Consider the following 22,506-nt stretch of genomic DNA (forward strand, 5'->3'; position numbering starts at 1 on the left):
GGCAACACGCCTTCTGGTCCTGAAGCCCCTACGCCCCCACCACCATGCGGTAAACCATGGTCAGCTCCACTCTGCAGACAGTGAAATCAGAGATGTGGGGACTTGCCCAGATAGATATTAGCTGACTCTCAGTGAGACTCCAGGACTCTGGCTGTGAATGACTGGTGGGACAAATCGTCTATCTTCCAAGGCAGAGGATGGCTGTAGGGCAAAAAGTACCAGGCTGAGTTGCCAAGAGAATCCAATATCTTTATTCACACTGGCCAAGCAGGCAAGGACAGTTGGGCTGAGGATGGTTTTATGGAACCAGCCATCACAGCACATGGCTTCTGTCACCTTGCCACGGCTCCCTTGGCTGTAAGCACCAGAGATACCCTCCCAGGGCCAGCCCTGCCCTAGATCTGCAGAAGCACCAATGGACGGAGGCCACCTTCCCCTGAGAAGCTCGGGCAGGCTACAGTGGAAGAGGGGAAGGTTGGAGGGTCACCAGGCCACACACCCTGAGAAAGGCATGGGGGTCTTGGTGCCCCTTGCTTTTCTACAACCTCCCCCAGGGCCTGTCTTGGCAGCATGGCTCAGAGAAGACCCCCGGGTAACCTGAATGTCACTGGCTTCAGACCCCAGACCTGCTTTGGGCTGAAACCTGCCACCTCTATCCTGCCTGACTTGCCCACGATGTCTACAAGGGCAATACAGGCAGGAGAAGCTCTGAAATGGGAGCCGCCTCCAGGGGGACGGGTGGGCGCTTAAGCACCTTCATAAACCCAGTGTGAGCCTGGGCCTTTGAGAAGCCAGGAGGGCCAGAGAGCACTGGTACATGGTCTGACCGTGGCTAATGTCCTGGAGAATGGGGAAAGAGGAAGGGCAGGAGCCTTCAAAGGTCAGATAAGAGAACAGCTCCAGTTCCCAGATGCCCCTTCGTCTAGGTGCATCCAAACCCCTGGGTCTCCTCCCAGCCAAGACTATTCTTATATTTGCATTAATGCTGGGTACTGGACAAGAATGCAGGGAGTGGAAAAGGGACATCATCCCCATCTCCAGGATCTATGGCACCATGGAAGCAGTGGAGAAGGGCCCACAGTGCCTAAAAACCCAGTTTAGAGGAGCACCCAGTATATGCTCAAGTCTTAGTACCCACTTCTGGGCCTTCCTAAGGCCTGAGACCAAGTGAGCGTTCAGCATTTGATGAATTCACAAATGAACAGCGTCTGGAAAATGGCGGGGAGGTGAAAGGTCAGAGGTGGGTGAAGCCCAGGGGGAGGAGGATATGGGGAAGAATAGAGTTTGGGGGGAATTCCAGAGTGTTCGTGAAGTCCCTAGAAATGCTGGGAACATTCTAGGGAGCACAATTCCTCAAGTGTGATCCATCAACCAGTAGCAACAGTATTCCAGAAGAAATCGCTAGAAATGCAGAATCCTGGGTCTAGAATGAGAAGCCAGAATCCATCATATAACAAAGTCCACGGGGACAAATAGCATGGTGGAGTGTCAGGAGAGCCACTCTAGAGGCTGGCAAAGTCTGGAATAAGTGAGCCCAAAAGTATGGGGAAATGAAGCCAACAGGGGAGGGGATGGGGACAGATTACAGTGGAGACAAGGAATGGAGGGCAGCAGACCGAGCCCTAGGACCTACAGGACCTGCCCTAGCCACCAGCCACCCAGCTGTGAAGGCGGCCGGGGAAGCTCAGTTGTCCTCTGCCTTGATCAGGTGGCCGCTGAAGGTGATGTACGTGTCCATGTCATCGCTGTAGATGCCATTCTCCCGCTCCCGCTTGAAGAGCCGCACCCACACGTAGTCACCTGGCACCAGGGGCAGCATCACGCTCTGACTCTGCATGATGCTGCGTTCGCTGGGCTGTGCATACAGAATCACGACCGCCTGCTCGTTGTGGACTATGTGCACGTAGGTCTCCTTGTAATTCCAGCTGTGCACATTGAGGCTGAAGAAGTAGAGGCCTCGCAGGGGAGCCACGAAGCGGCCAGTGGCCATGTCGAAGTGGCCGTCCGTGTTCACGAAGACCCTGTCGAACAGCAGTGAGAGGAAGTTCTCGCTGCTGTGCAAGCCCGTCTTGCGGCCCACAGAGAAGGCCGAGTAATGCGTCTGGCACGAGCTGCCAGGGCTACCTGCCTGCCCCTTGTCACCTTTGATACCCTGAGAGCCACGGTCCCCTCGGGTACCATTCTTGCCTGGCTTCCCTGGCGTTCCTGAAGGACCTCTGTCCCCTTTGTCACCTGTGAGGACATGAAGGGGAGAAGTCAGGACAGGTACCCATCCCTGTGCTAAGCACTCTGTTTTGGAAGCTTCCACCTTTGCCTGGGTCCAGAAAAGGAGCTAGTGTTTATTAAGCACCTAACTGCATGCTGGGTATTACCACCCCAAACATCCCTCTGCAGAAGTGAAACTGAGGCCATTTCCAAAACCTAAAGTGTGTCCTATCCAGCTCAGTCTGGGAGGCTGCACCACCTAGGCCAGCTAGGAGGTAGGGTAAGGTCAGACATATTTTGCACTTCTAGTTAGAGAAGAAAACTGCCTTTGGGTCTTGGGTTTTTAGGGTGGACCTTAAAAGGGACCTTCAAGGTTACACATGCGTGAGTCCTTACCTGTCAAGGAGAGGACAGGACATCCACTCAGCCTGGCCCAGCCCATCTCCACCCTCCCCTGAGCTGGTGATCTCCAGCCTAGTCACTTTCCCTGCCCTGGCTGCAGGCTGAATTTGAGTACAAATACGCTGCCGTCCCCAACAAACACGCCTGGTGTGTACTGAAGAGACCTGACTCCACGCATTTCCCTGGTGAGGTATACTTCCTCAGGTCTCCTTGACCACCATGGTGAGGTCAGCAGATGGTAGAGAGAAGCACAGGTCTTTGAAGACAGACCAAAGGAAAGTGGGGTGGGCGTGGCCATGGCTGTGTGCTGGCTCCACAGGTGCCATGTCCTGGGGGAAGCGCCTCACTGGGTACAGGACACTTGAGCACCCACTCTGCTCAGCCTAAGTCCGTGGTAGTAGTGAGTGAGAAGAAGACTGCTTTCCTTCTACACACAATCTGGCAGGAGGTTTAGAAAGAGGCCATCTTGACCCACAAGGCAAGGTGCTTAGACCCTGGGCTCTTTGTGCTACAGGGAGCCATACACTTTTGACATCCCGGTCCAGGGTACCACAGGACATGGATAGCCACAGGAAGGGTATCCACACCCAGGTCCTTCTATCTCCAGAAGCTAAGCTTCTGAAGTTGTATGGAAAGAGGCCATGGCACATCTTCTCCGGGGGGATCAGCATGTGCAGGAGTCTCGGGTGCCTGCTGGCTATCAGAGGGGAGTGCCCTGCTCTGTCTCTGACGTCGAGGTGACCCCAGGAGAGCCCCTCCTCTGCTGTCCTCACATTGGGTGGGGACATGGTGAGCAAAGATGGGGCAAGGATGTCAATGGTGTGACGGTGGCAGTCACGGTTCCGGTCGCTATCTATCAAGGGGTCACCCAGTCATCCTGACCTCCAGCCATCGAACTCCCCCAAGACACTGCACTTCAACCCCTGTCCCTGTGTGTACCATATGAAACCTATGGGGCCAGGTCCTCTCTGTTCAACTCCTCGGATCCCACGGAAAGAAACTATATCCTGGTGGTGGCTGGTGACCCCGTGGACCCCGTCTTTTTCACCATGATATCTCTTTTCACACCCCTGCTGGGAAGCCCCTTACCCCGTGAATGCAAGCTTACACATCGCCTTCCCAGGAGCCCTGTGGCCTGCCATGCTCACGCTGTTGACTATGCCCCACACGTCACCCCAACACCCTCTGCCCACATTTTGGGTCCCAAGGCCTTTCCCTCACCTACTCCATTAACCTGGGGAATCTGCTCGCTGAGTGTCACCTATTCCTTGGCTCCCTCCACATCCTACGTGCTGTGCATATGCAGACCAAAGGCAGACAGGGCCTAGGCAAGGCCTGCCCTGCTTTCTGCTGTCACTCCGTCCCTACCTACCCCACGCCCTCCCAGTGTGGGAACTCACCTTTCAGGATGGTGATGTTGATGTACGGCCTGACCTCGGGCAGGACATAGGGGGGAACAGCATTGACCGTGTCAGCAGGGGACAGTGGGTCCTCAGGGTCACAACATCGTTGACAGTTTTTGGGGAGATGGGAGGCCACAGACTCCCCAAAGGTAGGCTCTTCTGTGGGGACCCCAAACACAAGAGGAAGAAGGAATACTGCCCAGATGGACCCCAGGCTGGCTGTCCCCATGATGACCTGGAAGGAGAAAGAGATACATTTCTCTCAGCATATCTGGTGTGTCAAGGCCCAGGGATAACACTGTAGCCATGGCAGACCCAGTGTTACTAGGGGAGCAGAGTAAGACCTCTGTGTGTGTAAGGCAAGTCTGGGGCCTCCGGGGAAGCAAGCCTTGGGGGGTGGGGAGACGATACTAGACTGGCCATCGAGCCTCCTGGCGTCTATCAACTGTGGTCACTGCCACGTGGGTTGGGAAGGAGGAAGGCCTCGTGGTGACACTCCAATGGCACAAACCCTCCTCCACTAAGACACCAAGGAAGATATCCAACTAACTAAGGAGATGGAGAATGTCTCTAAAGGCTGTTTGCTGACCTTGGCAAGATCTCTTGCAAGCACATAGGAGGTAGCAGGACCTAGGGTCCCTGAGACCGAGGCATTGTTAACCCTGCAGGCCCGTGCTTCTGTGCAGAAGCAGGAGGTGTCCCTCTTGAAGAACAAGTCAGAGATGTGCCCTTTGGAACAACATAAGGCTGGTTAGCAGGGCTCATCCTCTGGTAACAAACCACTTGCCCAGAAGCCATGTGATTTGAAGGTGGTTGTGTCAATCATGACAGGCCTACCAATCAGCCACTGAGGTGGTAAATTGAAATTAAGGGGGTGAACAGAAAGCACCTGGAAGTTGAAAGGAATCAGAGATGGTAAGGTTCCATCTTGAGACTTGAACATGATGAGGTCTAGAGTTTCCAGAGTGGGGCAGGAAGTAGGCCGGACACCAGAGGAACCTGGACCAATAGGCAGGAAGCCTGCAGTGGGCCTTTGAGGTGGTGACAGGCTCGGGGGCTGGCTCCACCCAATTATCACAGATCAGAAAGTGCTATTGAAACCAGACTGGTTTTTTACACCTCTGGCGTCTCTTTGTTTATTTCCTTTTTGTTCCTCTTTAACATTTAGTACAAATTCAAAAATATTTTTCTGTGGTTAATACAGGCTGAGAAGGTAAAATGATTACTTCATGAAAGGCTATGTGTTAAAGGGACAGAAGCTCTGGATCTCTGGGGGCCAGGGTGACAACAGGAGGTGTCTTCATAGACACCTCCTTTCTGGAATGATTCTGTCCACACTGCTGGGGCCTGCTGTTTCTATTCCACAGGCAGGGAAACCTCTCAGAGACCAACTCCATGCCTATTCTTAACTACAGGTCGCAGCAACACCCCCCACAGTGCACGCGCACACGCGCGCACACACAGACACGCACACACAGACACACACACAAACATACACACAAACATACACACACATATACACAGACACGCACACACAGACACACAGACACACACATATACACACGCACATTCACACACGCACACACACAGACACACACAGGCACACACACGCACACACACAGACACACAGACACAAACATACACACATACACACACGCACGCACACACACAAACATACACACATATACACACACATACACAGACACACACACTCACACACACACAGACACACACAGACACACACGCACGTTCACACATGCACACACACAGACACACACAGATACACACAGGCACACACACAAACATACACACATACACACACACAAACACACACACACACACACACACACACACATATATATATACACACACACACACTTTATTCTGGCCATATGCCCACCCTAGGGGGGGAATCCAAATAACTAACAAACGTGTGACCTAGTGGTCACGTGACCTAGAGATTGCAGCTTAGCCCCTCTTTCATTCACACAAGATGCCAACATGTCTGCCTTGCTAGGCAATACAGGCAACTTACACTCTGGGAAACTGCCTAGCTTGTCAAAGACTTCAAAGTGCCCATTCCCTCCTCTTCCTGTATAGGGCTTGAAAGGCAAAGAACTTCCGGAGAGTCGGTGTGGTTTGGAGACATTTTTGTTTCCTATTGGTCTGGTCCCTTGGGAGTCAGGAGTCAGATGCTCAGAGACACAGAGCTGCAGCTTGGGAGCAGGAAGCAGGAAGCAGGGCCCTCTCCATGGAAATAGTACTAATCGCAGATGGTATCCCTGATGGGGTTCTGGGAGGGGGGGCAGGCAGGACTAAGCATAGGGGATCACACCAACCATAGAGGGGTCTTTCTGTTTCCCACCACCTCACCTAAAAAGCCAGAGCATCTTGGCAGGTAGCTGGGGTACCATTGTTGTTATCCAGATGGGTGGGCCGGGCTTAGTGGCTTGGAGGTGTGGGGGGGGGGCGGAGGAAGTCCCTGCAGGGGCAGGTAAACACAAGAAGTGCAGGGTAGCAGAGAAGAGGAGATCTTCCAATGAGCTAGCTGGCTAGGCCAGAGGGAAAGAGCTATGTGCTTACCAGAAAGAGGGGAACAGAGGCATCTCAGACTATGACCCCCAGCTCCCATCCCAGACAGAAGAAGGGAGGCCACCAGCCACTCACCCTCATCCTGCAGCCTCAAGCTCAACTCACAGACCCCGAACGGCCTCTGGCTCCTTGGCCCATGTCTGTGATGATAACTTGTTGCAGGCCCAACCCCTAGGCCTACGACTGAGCTAGGAGGGCGGAGGGATGGAGGGAGGGAGGAGGGAGCATGCTGAGCTGGCTTCCCAGTCCCCTCCTCCTGCTCCCGCCGCTCCAGCCTGGGGATCTGCCTCGGAGATACTGGGAGACTCGGATCTTTAACACCTTGGGCATCTGTGGTCCAAGCCCAGCTACGGGAATCTGTTTGAGTCAAATGCCCCAAGAATTAGCCAGGATGAGTATCAAGAGCTGAGAAATACTTGGCCTGGAAATTGGAGGCGGCAGAGACGGGGCAGGGCTCTGCATTACTCTGGGAAAGGGAGGCAGAGCTAGGGACTCTGCAGCCTGGATCTAGTCTGAGCCCAAGAGTCATCTGCTAAGAGCTACAGAGACAGAGGGAGTGGCATGGGGGCACTGGCACACATCCTCCATAGGCTATCCTGGTCCTAACACCCAGCAACATAGCTAAGTATTGTCTCTCCTACCCAAGGTGGTCTAGGATTCTGCCCCTCGCACGCAAGTGCTGGACAAAGGATGGCTTATTCTATCTTCTGCACCTGGAATCCTGCCTTCATTGAATCAACCTTTGGTCTCCTAAAGCTATCTCCCTCACAGAAGTAACCCCCAAGAAGTTCATGGTGGGGCGGGGGCTGGGGCGAGGGGAGGCAGCCTGTGTGCCCTGGGTCTAGTGAGAACTCTGCCTCCGATTCCTCCCGGGCAGACTGGGGAACATTTAGCAAAGTCACTGCCTGGCTCCTGGCCCTGGTATCCTGGGGTCAGAAACCCTGTGCAGTTCATGTCAAATGTCCCTCACCCTTGTCGATCTGTTATTTCAGTTTTGCTGAACACCTCTTCCCTGAGCTAAGCTTCACCTCACTGGAGACCTTGGTCCTCAAAGGTATTTGGATTTATTCCCACCCCAACCCCGGCCTCTCTCCAGGCCACGGAGTATGAGCAAGTAAGAAGCTAGAGGGTCTTGGCCACAGTATTGCTCTCCAGCCCACTGCTAATGGGATAGATTTAGGTCTTGGACTTCCTGGCCCCACTAACAGTTAAAAAATAAAAAAAGTGGGGTTGGGGATTTAGCTCAGCGGTAGAGCACTTGCCTAGCAAGCGCACGGCCCTGGGTTCGGTCCCCAGCTCCGAAAAAAAAAAGAAAAATAAAAAAATAAAAAAGTACACCAGCCCTGATCCTTAGGGTCTTTGACAGGGCTGTCTCTGGGCTCAGGCATTCTGGGTATTTAGGCAGACAATCCAACAGCAATCTCAGGCCTGGAAGGGGCCTCAGAAATGACCTAATCCCATCCCTTAATTAGGGACATTGTGGCCCAGGGAGACCAAGCCTTTGGTACAAGGTCACATAAGTGAAATCCAAGTTGGAAGGACACCAGATTCTTCTAGTCTGGTGCTGCATCCCAAAAGGACATGGGTTCCTCAGGTCCAGTCAGGAATACTGGGGGGCCCAGAAGAAAGCAGATAGAGGGATGATAGCCCTATAGGGGCCACCGCAGGGGTCACCACCAGACTCACACAGGCATGGCTTTGTGTAGCCCGCCCTGAGTAGCATTCCTGGGGCACAGAGCCAGGACTAAAGGGAGGCTACCGTTTCAAGCTGCAGCCACCAGGGCAAAGGGCTGAATCAGCAGCCCCAAGGGTGGGGACGGCACCAGGCGGTCTCAAATCTCTGGTGTTAGAAAACTGGGAAAATGGGTGAAAGAAAAGATGGATGGATCAGGAAGAAGCAGGCGAAGGGCACAGTTGTGCAGAAGGCTGGCTGTGTGCCTTGCACTGGTACCCCACTACACTCCGTACCACCCTATACAGGGACAACCTGTTCATTTCACCTTAACAAACCGGGAGGCTCCCAGCCACTGACCTCAGGCATGAAGATGTTCCAGGCACATCAGGTAGATTTGAGACATGGAGTCCAGTCCTGGAGTAACAGATTACAGCTCTCTGTTCCATGATATTGGGTAAGTTTCCTTACTTCCCTGAGTCTTTGGGGTGCAGTGAGGGAGGGGGTTGAGACAAGGTTTCTCTGTGTAGTCCTGGCTATCTTGGAACTCACTTTTTAGACCAGGCTGGCCTCGAACTCACAGACATCTGCCCTCCTCTGCTTCCCCAGCACTGGGGTTTAAGGTGTGCACTGCCACTGCCTGACATTTCTTTGGGTCTTAATGACCCTGGGCCAGACAATTTTGAAGAGTCCAGGAATGTATTAATGTCTGGAAATAGCCAACCAAAGGGTACCTTGCTACTTTGGTTAAGCTCTGTATGCTGAGGTGTGCACCCACTTTTCTCCACACACCCACCAGTACCCTAAGGTCCATGACACCTTCTACACTCTTTCAAAGCCTCTGTCAGCAAACGTATACTGGAACATAATCGCCAGAACCAGGTCTAAGGCCAGACTCCCATGATGTGTTTGTTTCTCTTCTCACTCCCGCCCTTTCTCCCAGGAGTCAGGACAAGGACTTGCTGACGCCAGAAGTGAGCCGAGTATAAATCGTGAATGGTAATTCACAGTTGGAGTTCAAGGTCACCACCAAGTTAAGGTCTGCACAGACGGGTAGGAGGGCGCCATCTTCTGGAGGGAGCCAGCGCGAGGCCCTGCACCCAGTACCAGAACCCCGGCAGGCAGTCCAAGCCTGGCTGGGGAGCAGAGTTTATTCCTCCAAACCTCAGCACCCCCAGAAAGTGGGCAGAGATCCAGGGCCCACGCCGTGGAACCCTAGAAAGGAGTCGAGCATATCCAAACAGGGCCAGAGTCTAGTCCAGCCGAGTAAGGCCGAGTACAGCCGAACAGAGACTTTTTTTTCCGAGCCTAAACGAACAGAGTCGGGTCCAACCGGGTGGTTCCGATTATGGCCGAATCAAGCCGAATCTGAGCGAAGAGGAAGAGCTGGTGCTCTGAGGTCCAGCGGCGCCCCCTGGCGGACTTAGAAAGCACTGGGCTGACCTGAGTGGGAGTCATTGGATCACCTTGCAGTCCAATCAATGATAGTCCTACAAGATGGGGTTGTGAGGTGTACTTCAGGAATGAGGAAACTGAGGCTCCACCAGGGCCCGAGACTGGCTCACAGGCACTCTGAGCTAGGAAGTGAACCATCTGGGGTTCCCCTGATTGCGTGTGGCCAAGAACACCCGTGCCACTGCCCACATGTAAGTCAGGTCGTGTTTGTCCATTTATTACAGCCAGTGCCTACAGAGACCTCCCTGGTAGAGAGTGGACAGAGCTCAGACACAGATGGAGAAACCAAACAGGCTCTGGAGGTGTTGACCGAGGGCGGTGGGGCGGCAGTTCCCATGAGCAAATATTGACACATTTCCTGACCGTTAAAGCAGAAAGTCCGACTGAAAAAGGACGTTCTGTCCCTTCTCTGCAAAGCTTTGAAACCTCCTGCCCTGACCCCACGCCTCAGTCTCCTCACCTGAAACAAGATATTAATAAAGAATGTGGCTAGGATCCCAGGTCTCTGGGTCCCTATGGGGCACGAGTCATGGCTGGGCATTCCTTGGAACTAGTGAGAAAGAGAAGCGTCTGCACACAGGTGCAAACTCCAGATTCACCCTCACTCTACAGCACCCTGGAGTGCCTGTCCAGGGCTGCTCTGCTTGGGACACTGGGCCTCTAGGAAGCAACGGAAGCTGTGTATCTGACCATCTTGTCTGCTTTACACACTTCCAAGAGCATTGTGTGCCATCAAGGAGCTGGCACCGGTAGTCTCAGAGCACTCGACCTCCAGCATCACCCTATCCACCTAGCACTGGGGAAACTGAGGAAGGAGGATGGCCCTGAACCAGAGTTGGGAATGTTCTTGGTCTTCTCTCTGGTCCTGACATTGGGCAACACAGACATGACATGACATCACAGACCACCCAGGAGGTCTTGCACATCTGTCCTGTGGACACACTTCTGAAAATGCTTGTACAGTACCTGTACTTGGGCAGGAGGCACTGGCCCAAGATCTGCAAAAGTTAGCTCATCTAACAGCCTAAGCACTTCCTTGGCCCAAGGAGGAAGATGCTGAGGCAAGCAGAGGTTCATCTATGGGCTCAAAGTCAGGCAATTAGTAAACAGATGGGCTGGGACTACACCATAGGCAGTCTGAATCCATAGTGTGCACACACTAACACTCTGCTGTCCCTTCCCTGGCTCCTAGACAAGCCATCTGGCCTCTGGGCTCAGCCTTTGGCAGTTAACCACATGTTGCAGGTTGGTTGGACAGATCTTCTCAGGACCCGAGAATAACACCCCATGGCAAATGGGACCACCCCATGGCAAATGGGCAGTGGTCTTCACGAGAGTACAGCAGGAACTTCAGAAACAAAGATTACTGTGTTGCCAGGAGCAGTGGTTCAGGCCTGTAGTCCAGGCACTCGGGAGGCTAAGGTAGAAGAGTCTTGACGTCTGGGCCAGCCTGCTCTACTGAGTGAGACTTTGCCATACAAAAGAGAAAACGGGCTGAAGAGATGGCTTAGGTGGTAAAATGCCTGCTTACAAGTGTGAGGACCTGAGTTCGGATCCCTCGAAACCTACACGAAAAAGCAGTTCATGGTCATGTGTATCTCTAGCCCTGGCATTGGGTCCAGTGAGAGATCTTGTCTAAAAGATAAACTGACAGAGATTGGGGAAGACATCTGACAGGCCTACATACATGTATGCCAGCACACATGTACACACACTAACACATACATACGTACACACGTACACACACCACACACACAAACATGCACATACCACACACAGAGACATAGACACACACAGACACACAGACACACATCTGAACACACACAGACACACACACACAAACAGACACACATACAGAGACAGAGACACACACAAACACACACACACAGAGAGACATAGACACACACTGACACACACACACAGAGACATAGACACACACTGACACACACACACACATACCACACACACTGACACACAGACATAGACATAGACACACACAGAGACACAGACACCCACCACACACAGACACACACCCAAGCATGCACATGAGTTTATTGTGACAATTCAGGAGTGCAAAGCTCCAAGAGTAAGATATCACCCTTGTAGCTTTTCTGGGCACTGGGTGTGTTCGCAGCCTCCATCTGTCTTTTGGAGGTTGCTGGCATTCTCAGCATCCCTGGGCTTGGAGAAGGCTCACCTTGGTCTTAGGGGGGTGCTGGGTTGTTAAGACAGGGTCTCACTATGTAGTACAAACTGGCCTTGAGCTACAGGTAATCCTGGAATCACAGGAGTGTGCTGCCCCATGACTTTGACCTTTACCCCTATACTGATTTTGGTCGTGTCTGTCTAAATCTCTTTCCCTGGGGACACGCATTGTATTGAGTCCACCCTACTTGAACATGACTTCCTTCCCTTTTTACATCTGCAATGACCTTGTCTCCAAAAGAAAGAAAAACAGGTTAAGGTTGCAATACAGGAACTGGGAGGAACACAAGCCAGCCCCTAGCAGGAGCTACCTCTCCAGGACACCATGACTTCACAGCCTGTGCCTCAGCATGGGATTTCAGCTGCCTATGACCTTGCTGGATGCTTTGTCTAACTGTAGAGTGTCAGCACACACCAACCCTGGTACACTCAGGCTCCAACACCTGCCTCTTGTGCACACCTACTAAGCTCTCCCAGAACACATATATACTCACCTTTCCCACTGTGGCCAAAAAGGAGCCATACACAAGTGGCCACCAGGGTACGTCCAGAGGCAAGAGCCATGCCCTGACATACCCAGTAACCTTGTCCCCAGGACAACCCAGTCTGACGGAGGATGCTGACACACAGTCAGCCCTCAGAAAAGTCTCTGTTAGCTAAGTGAGCTATGCCCAGAGAAGTGAAAAAATGTCACCCAGTAGGTTCACATTACAATGGAGTCTAAGGTCTGGGACACCTAACTTTGGGTCCCATTATATGTATATATATTTAGGATTTATTTTCATTTCTCTCTGTACATGTGTGTGTGCATGCACGTGAGTGTGTGTATGTGTGTGTGTGAGTGTATGTATATGTGTGTATGAGAGTGTGTGTATGAGTGTGTGTATGAGTGTGTGTGAGTGTGGGTGAGAGTGTGTGTATGAGTGTGTGTGTGTGAGAGAGTGTGTATGTATGTGTGAGTGTGTGTGAGAGAGTATGTGTGTGTTAGTGTGTGTGAGTGTGTGTGAGAGTGTGTGTATGAGTGTGTGTGAGAGTGTGTGTATGAGTATGTGTGAGTGTGTGTGAGAGTGTGTGTATGAGTGTGAGTGTGTGTGAGAGAGTGTGTATGTATGTGTGAGTGTGTGTGAGAGAGTGTGTATGTATGTGTGAGTGTGTGTGAGAGAGTATGTGTGTGTGAATGTGTGTGTGAGTGTGTGTGTGAGAGAGTGTGTATGTATGTGTGAGTGTGTATGTGAGCATGTGTGTGAGAGTATTGTGTGAGTGTGTGTGAGTGTGTGTGTGAGTGTGTGTGTGTGTGTGTGTGTGTGTGTGTGTGTGTACTATGGCATACATGTGGAGGTCTTCGGACAACTTGGAGTCAGTTCCCCCAAGTACCCTGGGAGACTGAAGAGGGTATCTATCCCTGGAACTGGCTACGGGGAATGTGAACTGCCAGCCATGTGTTCTGGTCCTCTGGGCCCTCTCTCCAACCCCTCACATAACTTTTAGGGCTATGTTCCTCTCACAGCTTTACAGGGGACTCCCCAAGGGCCGAGGGTTGTCAGTGATAGGAAGTCCTCTGAGGCTCCTTCAGGACCACTCCTTGCTCACCTCCAGGACAGCCTGGGGACCCACTCAAGACTATTCTCCTTGGGGTTCCATGGAGCCCAGCTGTCAACTCCCTTTGGGACAGTAGCTTACATCAGCTTCAGATAAAGAAGATCCCAACGACCTGTAGCCTTGTCTCCCCAGCCTCAGACCCCTGAGGCTCCCACTTCTCCCATCACACTGTTACTGGTGCACAGAGTCCTCATCCAGAAGCTTGTGGCCGTGGGCTGTTGCCTGGCAACCGCCTCTGAGCGACAAGATCAAGGTTAAGTCAGCAGCTTCCATTGCTGAAGGGGACTGTGGCAGGCTTGGCTGTCACTGCCTCTCTGTCTCTGCTCAGGACTAAATCATAGGTTCTAGTCACCAAACCCAAAACAAACTCCTTCAGTTTCCTCTGCCTGCCCAACCCACCCTTACTATTCCCAACCCCAGCTCCGAGGCAGGATCCTCACAGCACGACTATGACTCCAACGGCCTAACCTTGTTCAAGTATTCATCCCAGAGACTCACAGGGAGGGCCAGAGCTGCGCTGCCAGGCCTTGGAGACACAGCTGTATTATGCCTGTCCTGCAAGGTCAAGGTTTTCAGATACATGAGGACACACGTACATGCTCTTCAGGGTGCCCCAGCAGTGGCTCCCAGTGTTGGTAAGTTCAAAATTGTGAGAGCAGAAGAGAAACTCAGCCCATGTGGACACTGTCAGGTAATATGGGCAGTGGCTGGCCCATCTCTGAGGCTGCATATCCCTGCTTCATAGAACACTTTGGACAGGTGTTTATGGCATGAGCAGCTTCTACACAACACACACTAAACAGTTACACACACACACACACACACACACACACACACATTCTTGTATGGCTGTACCTAGAAATAGTAGCCACAGGAGGCATAGACACACTCAGCCTACTGCTTTGGACTGGCCTTTCCTCCCACAACCCTGCCCTTCCAACTTCTAGTGTACCATTGGCCAGATTATATTGTCTATCCATGACCCTGCCCCTCCCACCACACCATTGGCCAGATTATATTGTCTATCCATGACCCTGCCCCTCCCACCACACCATTGGCCAGATTATATTGTCTATCCTGCCCCTCCCACCTCATCATTGGCCAGACTATATTGTCCATCACACTGCCTCACCTCTGGCTGTGTGGAAAGGCAGACACTAACCAGTCATCACCCCCTTGGCCTTGTCTTTGGTGACTTACTTGTAGTCAATTATCTCTCTGCTTTGAGATTTGCTGTTAGATAATAGTAAGAAGAGGTATCGTTTTTGGGGTGCAAATCTTCAAGGGTGTAGGTTCAGACTTTCAAGCACACCTGCGTAACCCTTGAAGGACTAGGGAGTTATAGAGAAAGAAGCCACCCAACTGAGCACATGGCCATCAGGACACACAGAGAAAATGGTCTTAGTCACTATCTTTATTGACAGGAGCTCAGGTCAGAAGCAGCAAAGAACTTCTCAACTGGTCACCCACTCCTTTGCAAGACGTGGCTCACCTACCCCATCCAGGAAGGTTGGACTGCTTACTTCCTGACCCAGCTCCTTCTCAGAGGAACCCCTGGGCCGGGCCTCAGGCCCCATACATGCCTATGTTTGCAAACTTCCTCCTTCTGGGGTGGCTTGCATTCTCCATGGTCCTTGGCTTCTGACCTCCTGCACTCCATTTCTCATGAATACCTTCACCTCCAGTAGCTGACACCGAAGCCACTCACTTAAAGGGCAAGGTGTGGGCTGAGCCTGAGGTACAACACGGCCGCTTTGTATCCTTACGCAGCCCCATTGTGGTGAGCAGTAGCTTGCCTGGCATGACTCAGTTCCCTCCTGGATTCTAACAGACTGGAGAACTGGGGGATCACATTCTCACTATGATGAGGATACTGAGGCGCAGAGACAGAGGGTATGGCCAAGAGGCTTGAGGTGAATAGAAGATCCAGCTTTCTCAACATCTGGATTTGTGGGTTCCCTGAGAACCCTGCCTCTGCAGGGTAGGGTGGGGGTTTGAGCAGAAGCCTCAACCTTTCCAGGGCCAGCACTGCTGGGACCAGAAGGACCATCTCTGGGAGGGGAAGAATGAAGTCCTGACCCAGCTGGGACAGTGGCTACTCCCCATGACAGCCTGTTAGTCTCTACATCAGCTGGAGCCCTGGGAATAGAAGATGGGAGGACTGACCCACACAAAGGACTTACCATCCCTCCTGAGGAGCCAAGCCCATTCCCACGACTCCATCATGACCTGTGCCCCTCTCACCAGCCCCATGCACTCTCCAGGGGATCCTGGTCACATGTCTCCTTCAGATCCTTCCTGAAACCATCAGTGCTGCAAACTGAGCTTAGCTCAAGGGGGAGAAGGTTGACTCAAGATCACCACAAAGTTCTGTTCTCTTCTCCCTCCGATCCCATCCCCCTCCTCTTCTTACTGCCTCAGCTCCCTCTCCTCCTTTCTCCCTCTCCTTCCCTCAGGCTGCTGCATAGCCCTGGGGACTAGGTAGCTGACCTGAATAGGGTGAGTCAGTCTCCGGGTGGCCTGAGCCTGGTGGTGTGCAATCTTCCCTCCAGAGAAGGAATACAAAATTAGAAGACCAGTCACATGTAGGTCCCAGGGGGGCCCAAGCAGCAAGAACCCCTGAAACTTGGTTTCACCTGCCTTCTGGGAAGTTCTTCCCCTGGTGTCCAGGAGCACAGAAGGCCCAATGCTCAGACGCTGGGGTGAGGGTCTGTAGGACACCCGGACTGCCCTGCAGAAGAGGTAGGAGGCCTGCACATGAACAGAGTGGCTGAGGCCACAGAGCAGCATGGAAAGGGCTCACTTGGGTCCTAAGCCGTGGCATCCCACCACACCAACTAACACTTCCTTTAGGTTTCAGCCAAGCACCCACCCCCAGGTCATCTGCATCTCTGATTTCCCAAGCCCTGGTGTATCTCCTTGAGGGCCAAGATACAGACTGATCCCCAAGATATCTTGTTTCTTGGTCAGACTGCGCAAATTCTTAACTTGGGCTCTGATTAGGAGATTAATCCCAATAAGGATTCCAGACCCCTCTTCTGACAGGGCTCATTTTACCCATCCCTGAGTCAAAAGAAGAAAACAAGACCCAGAGAGGGCTAGTGACTGGCCAAAGTATACACAGCAAGCCCTGGCACAGTGGGACAGAGCCCAGGCCTATGGACATTCCATCACTGGACCCTAGTACCACAACGGTCCAGAGAGGGCCAGGACAGCCATGTAAATAAGCTCACTCTAGCTGTTGCTTGCTTAGAACACTGCCATGTGTCTGGTACTCGTGCCTTAGGTCAAGCATAGCTTCTGCTCTCTTCAGGATCATGCTGGCTCTTTGAAGGTTCTTACAGATGGCTCAGCGTGCTGGCCTTGTCCCCAGCTGTGGCTTCCTGGGGTAGAAGCTGCTGTTCCTTGGCAGTCCCTGTGCAAGGCCGTTGCTGCTGTCCACTGGGGCCTGGCTGTGCGATCTGACTGAGCCTCCCATTCATCTCCTGCCCTCTCTGCATCCTCCGCTCTTCCTCTTCCCTTCTCTCTTCTTCCTCTTCATCCTCCTCCTCCTCCGTCTTCTCTGGAGGGCCAGACCCTGGCTCCTGGCTCCGTACTCGCCGAGAAGGTCTTAGCAGGATCCTGCGGAAGCCCTGCTTGAAGCGGTAGGAGAGGAAGCCGTAGAGGATGGGGTTTGCGCAGCTGTTGGCGTAGGGCAGCGCGACCACCAGGAAGTAGAGGCCAAAGAAGGCGGGCTCCTCCGGCAGCGGGCACACCACATTAACGATGTTGAGTAAATAGAAAGGCATCCAGCAGAGGACGAAGAGTGCCACCACAGCCACCACCATGCGTGTCACCCTGCGCTCAGAGCGCCGCCGCCGCTGGCAAGCGGGTGCCTGTACCCACTGGCACGAGGGCGCCCGCACCCGCCGTGTGGTCGACCGCACCTTCACCACAATAAGCAGGTAGCATAAGCAGATGACCAGCAGGGGCCCAAAAAAGCCCAGTGCGGCCGTATAGATGATGAAGGCTGTTCGCCAGGCAGCCGCTGGCTCTGGCCACTGCATGTGGCACGTGCTCATCCCTCGGGGCACTCCTGAGAACACAACCACAGGCAGCACGACCACAGCTGAGGCCACCCAGACAGCTGCACTGACCATTCGAGCCACAGGTGCCGTGCGCCAGCGGGCAGAGCGTGTGGGGTGCACCACAGCCAGGTAGCGGTCCACACTCATGACGGTGAGGCAGAAGATGCTGGTGAACTGGTTGATGCCATCCACGGCCATGACCAGACGACACATGAGAGAGCCGAAAGGCCAGTAGGACAGGGCGTTCTGAGCAGCCAGGAAAGGTAGCCCCAGCATGAAGAGTTCGTCAGCCAGTGCCAGGTTGAGGATATAGACACTGGTCACTGATGGGCTGGACGTGTGCCGCAGAACCACGTAGATCACCAGTGAATTGCCCAGCAAACCCACCACGCACACCACCAGGTACACCAGAGAGATCAAGATGCCACTGACAGCCAGTCCTGCCAGGCTAGTGCCAGCAGATGCATTCCCCAGGGACGTGTCCAGGGGCCAGGCTGAGGATGCATTCCCAGGGTCCAAGGTCGTAGGCACGGATGAAGGATAGGTAACAGCGGCCATGGCAGGGATGAGGATCAGTCAGCAGCCAACTAGCCCAAACCTACAGGAGGGAGAGCACAGCTTAGTTGTGACAGAACGGCTTCCTATTTGCCACCACCACCTTGAACTTACAGACCTACTATGTGCCAGCTCAGAAAGCCCAATCATCATCTATGTTCTCTGCACAGCCCAGTAGGGTGAGAGGTGTTATTCCTAGTTCTCAGGTGAGACACCCCCTCTCCCAAGTCCCTCTGCAAAACTTCAGGTTAAAGTTGATACAGTTGTATCTTTTCTAGCAGAGCTCAGAACTTTCCTCAGACTTCCAATTCCAAACAGAATGGCAGTGAGCCGTTGTTTCCTCTCCTGGGAGTCAGAGTCTTTGACACCTCCCTAACCCTGGCCATCCCATGGGTCCCCCTACCTACATCCCTGCCTGGAGGGGTGAGTGTGAATGTGAGGTGGGTGCCTGGACCCCTTTTCCTCCAGGACCTGCTGGTAATGAGAAACCTGCATCCGGAAGCTACATCTCCCAGGTACAGGTCTGAGTGCAGGACCCTACGATTGAGTACTGAGCTGAGCAGGAGGATGGAGCAGACATTCCCTGGCGCTTGGTGAGGTCCTGTGCGTCTGGGCCTAGGGGATCCTTCTGGGCTCCCCTGCTGGACTCAAAATCTCCTGAATCACCACGGAACAGCCAACGCTGGACCGTTTCCACTGCCCGCACCACTCTCTCAATCACTCACCAGTGAGTGAGGCATCAAATGAGTCAGAAGAGCCCAGAGTGGGCAGACGTGTGTGAAGGTGTGGGCTGCACACTGGGGGATCTGAGGGAATGGGAGCCCTCTGGCCTCCTCCTCAGCAGGTTACTGCTTCTAGAACATTCAGGTACAAGGCTAAGGGCAGCCTCTCCCATTGACCTGACCCTCTGCCCTGTCTCTTTCCCAGCCAATAAACTGCTCAGCTCAGCCCACCAGTTCCCTTGGCTTCTGGATCCTGGGTGCATCTAATTCTGCGCTGCAGAGTGGAGCAAAGGGGGAGCCTCCAGGCTAAGGAGCTGCCCTTCTCACTTCTGTATTGACTCATTCTGGGTCTGGACCCCTTTACTAGAAGCAGAGAGTACTCTGGATGTAGGAGGCTCCTGAGAAGGGGAAGCATCTAGCTCCCAGCATGCTCCTGAGTAAGGAACATATGTGACAGCTCTGAGTGCCAGGCTGGGGATGCCAAGGATGGCGACGGACCCCTGGCAGAGTGCCAAGGCTCCTCCCTGCTACACTCCAGGTTGGCCAGGTTTCTGGCAGCCTCCAAGCTCCGGGCTCAGTAAGCCCCCAAGTGTACCTCAACCTGCGCACCCTCAGCCCCTTGAGCTGCATCTAGCAAATGTGGGCCGTGGGGTTCTACAGTGTCCTCACAGAGCTGGCTGCTCCTTGTTGGACCCCGACCCCAGAAGACTTCAGGCAAAGCTGGCATCTCAGAACTGACACAACCCCCGGGCCTACAGTGCAAGGCCTTCCTGCTGTCCTCACCAACTGGCCAGGAGCTAAGAGGAGTCTCACGAATCTGGGCCACAGACAGGAAGAAGCACTTATAGGAGGCCCTGTGATCCATCATCCTATTTTACAGGCTGCCAGACTGAGACCAGGCTAGGGCAGGCCCCTGACTCAGTATTGTGATGGCTTCACTATCCTGGTGGCCTAGGCAGAACTTGTCTGGCTGTTTGTGCTCTTGAACTCTGGATCATGGGCCCAAAGTCTCAACCCCACAGGAGCCTAGAGACGGGCATTTAAATTCTTGGAACACAGCCATGAATCTCAGAGTCCGGTTTTCAGGCCCCGTGACTTTGAATCAGGGAATATCACAACCCCAGATAGACAGCTGGAGTCGAACCATCCTAGAAGAGGAACTTTGGGATCGAGGACCTTACAGTTCTGCTCCCAGTGTGGGGGTGGGATACCCTACGTCACCTGGCCACCCTACCCACTTGCTTTATGCAGTGCCTCTTTATAGCTCTCCCATAGGGTAGCCAATCAAAGACGCCCAGGACTGCAGGAGAAGGGAGAGCTGAGAGCCAGGCAAACCTTTCCAGGCTTCAGGCACAGATGCCCTCAGGGAAGCCCAGAGTGTGCTCCAAGGATGGTCCCTCCAGGCCCACACAAGCACATTCATGAGCCTGCAGAATCATATGCGCATGCACTCACGCACACACACACACACACACACACACACACACACACACACACTCACAGGAACACAGCTACCCAGCCAGACCCTTCTTGGATCCCCCCTCCAAGATACCCTCCTTGCTGTCAAAGTTGACAGGCCAGGCAGGTGCCAGAACCCAGAAATCACAGCTTTTCGTTGGGGGAAAACAGACCTGCAATTTCGATGCTGTCTTTTCTTTAAGGTTCTGGGATCCTATGCCTGATCTAATTCTTCCTTGGAAGGGAGGGAGGGAGGGACTTTGCATCCCTGTCTGGTTTATCTTTGGCACAAGCTTGCCTGAAAACTGGGGGTGGAATCTCCTCAAGGGACTGTTGAGGAGGGGAGAGACACACAGAGAGGGTGAGTTAGTGCTCCCAAGCCCCACAGCAATTAAGGATGGCCCCCCAGGCTTGCTAGACACCCCTGTTGCTCTTATTCCCCTCACACTTGGCTCCTACCCACTCCAAAGTGCTTTCCCTCAGCGCCTAGCCTATCACCACGAACTTAGTAAGTACTAACGGAAACAAGCACCCTAAGCAGGTAGAAGTCAAAGGAGCAAGGATTCGGGGGGCCGGAGATGGAGGACAAGATGAGGAAGGAAACTGAAGCTCAGAGAGGTTAAGTGACTTCCACAGGGTTACCCAGCTGGTGAGTTTGAAATCCTGTATGTCTACTGGACCATGATGGCTTCCTTAAAGGTCTCTGGCTTAAAGTTGTCAAAAATCAAGACAAATGTAGGCTGAGGACCCCTAGCTGGCTCTGCAATGCATGTGTCCTCTGCAACCCTGGACCTTCCCGCAAAGAGGCTGGGATTTTATTAGTCAGCAGTGACTGACATGAGCCCTAGGCCTGGATCCTGACCCTCAGAGCCACCCCGTCAATCCCCGAGCTGAGAACTTGGACTCTGCTAATGCTAAACTGCTGTGTGACCTTGGGCAAGTCACTTCTCTCTGGTTCTAGTCTCCTCCTACTTCAATGGTGATGTGCATTCCCACCTTACGGGGTTGCTGCAAAGGTGGAAGGGACTCTTCAGATGCACCACTGCCAGCATGAGGGGGTGCTCAAGGCCTGGGAAGCCATGGGTAGCTTGCATCTCTTTGGTCCAGTTCTGACATTCTGCTGCATGGAGGTTCCAAGATTCTGGAATGACGGCACAAGATGCTGAGATTAATAGCCCTTCCTGTCTTCCAGCCCACGCAGAGATCATCAAAAGCCTTATTGCTTTCTGAAACTCCCCACCCTCTGCCAGCCCCAGACTTAGTCCTAAGTTCAAACTAATCAGAGAAAAGGCCCAGGTATCCCACCCTCCAAGTCCCCTCCTTACCTGCCCACAGGGCAAGAATTCCCTTTGCAGTCGCCAGGCTGGATAACCTTCTGCAGCCAGGTACCACCAGAGCACAGCCAGCTGGGGTGACACACAGTGCCCACTCCTCCAGCGCTCGTGGGCTTGGTTGGGCCCTTCCTAGGTCCTCGGGGGCCACGTCAGCCCACGTCGCCTCTCCCATCTGGTCCTCGGTCCTGACTTGCCACCCGCACCTGGTACGTCACCCCCCATCTCCAGGACACGTGGCGGGTGCCGGACACAGGATAGGGGGTCTTCAGATGGCACCCAGTTGGGGGTGGCAGAAGGCACTTCCAAAGATGACAGAAATGTGAGATAGCAGGGGACATAAGAAGCCCGAGGAAAATAAGGAAAGGAGGGGGAGGGTCGGAGGTGGAGAGAGAGAGAGGAGAGGGAGAGGAGACAGTGTGTGGGCGGAAAGGCAGAATGAGGGGGAGTAAGGAGAGACGCCTGGCAAGGAGCAGGGACCGAGGAGCGAAGAGGAGAGGCGAGAATAGATGGACGGAGGAGCAGGGAGAGACGCAGAAAAAGGCAGGGACAGAGGGAGGTAGGAGGAAGGAGAAAGAGGGGGTGGTGGGGACAGTGACAGAGAAGGATTGTGCCACAGATGGTGACATGGAGAGCCAGCACACGGGGGAGCAGGAGGCTGCGGGAGGGGCCGGGAGGAGGGGCTGAGCACCGGACAGCAGGTGCCAGACTGAGGGGCAGCAGGTTAGGGGCGGAGGCCAGACGGGGAGAGGGAGAGGCAGATCCCGTTACCGGGGAGATTTCAGCCACCCACGCTGGCCTTGGCTCCTGCGGGGACTTGGGAAAAAAGAGGGGAGCAGC

The 22,506-nt window shown here is 53.6% G+C and overlaps 2 protein-coding genes and 1 long non-coding RNA gene across 6 annotated transcripts; 1 reads left to right on the top strand and 2 right to left on the bottom strand.

Annotated features, from left to right (window-relative positions):
- Positions 1 to 228: 228 nt before the first annotated feature.
- C1qtnf6 (C1q and TNF related 6) lies at positions 229 to 6,829 on the bottom strand. Of its 3 annotated transcripts, none has more exons than XM_006241985.5 (3): positions 6,678 to 6,829; positions 4,008 to 4,245; positions 229 to 2,021 (listed from the first exon to the last, which is right to left on the bottom strand). In XM_006241985.5, exons 1-3 carry the CDS (start codon positions 6,681 to 6,683, stop codon positions 2,011 to 2,013), a joined length of 255 nt encoding a protein of 84 aa, XP_006242047.1. In that variant the 5' UTR covers positions 6,684 to 6,829; the 3' UTR covers positions 229 to 2,010.
- LOC120093686 (uncharacterized) lies at positions 6,830 to 10,224 on the top strand. Its single transcript, XR_005487247.2, has 3 exons — positions 6,830 to 7,656; positions 8,583 to 8,731; positions 9,218 to 10,224. It is a non-coding gene; the product is annotated as an uncharacterized LOC120093686 (long non-coding RNA).
- Positions 10,225 to 14,929: 4,705 nt separating this feature from the next.
- Sstr3 (somatostatin receptor 3) lies at positions 14,930 to 22,131 on the bottom strand. 2 transcript variants are annotated; one of them, NM_133522.2, is made up of 3 exons: positions 21,661 to 22,131; positions 21,332 to 21,476; positions 14,933 to 18,198 (listed from the first exon to the last, which is right to left on the bottom strand). In NM_133522.2, the coding sequence occupies exon 3, from the start codon at positions 18,156 to 18,158 to the stop codon at positions 16,872 to 16,874; it is 1,287 nt and encodes a 428-aa protein (NP_598206.1). In that variant the 5' UTR covers positions 18,159 to 18,198; positions 21,332 to 21,476; positions 21,661 to 22,131; the 3' UTR covers positions 14,933 to 16,871. The 2 variants fall into 2 exon arrangements, with proteins under 2 accessions (XP_063119017.1, NP_598206.1); XM_063262947.1 differs by lacking the exons at positions 21,332 to 21,476; positions 21,661 to 22,131 and adding an exon at positions 20,509 to 21,275 and having other exon boundaries at positions 14,930 to 18,198.
- Between the last annotated feature and the right edge of the window lie 375 nt (positions 22,132 to 22,506).

The sequence above is a fragment of the Rattus norvegicus genome, chromosome 7 (assembly GCF_036323735.1).
Source record: "Rattus norvegicus strain BN/NHsdMcwi chromosome 7, GRCr8, whole genome shotgun sequence".
In the NCBI taxonomy this organism is placed as follows: Eukaryota; Metazoa; Chordata; class Mammalia; order Rodentia; family Muridae; genus Rattus; species Rattus norvegicus.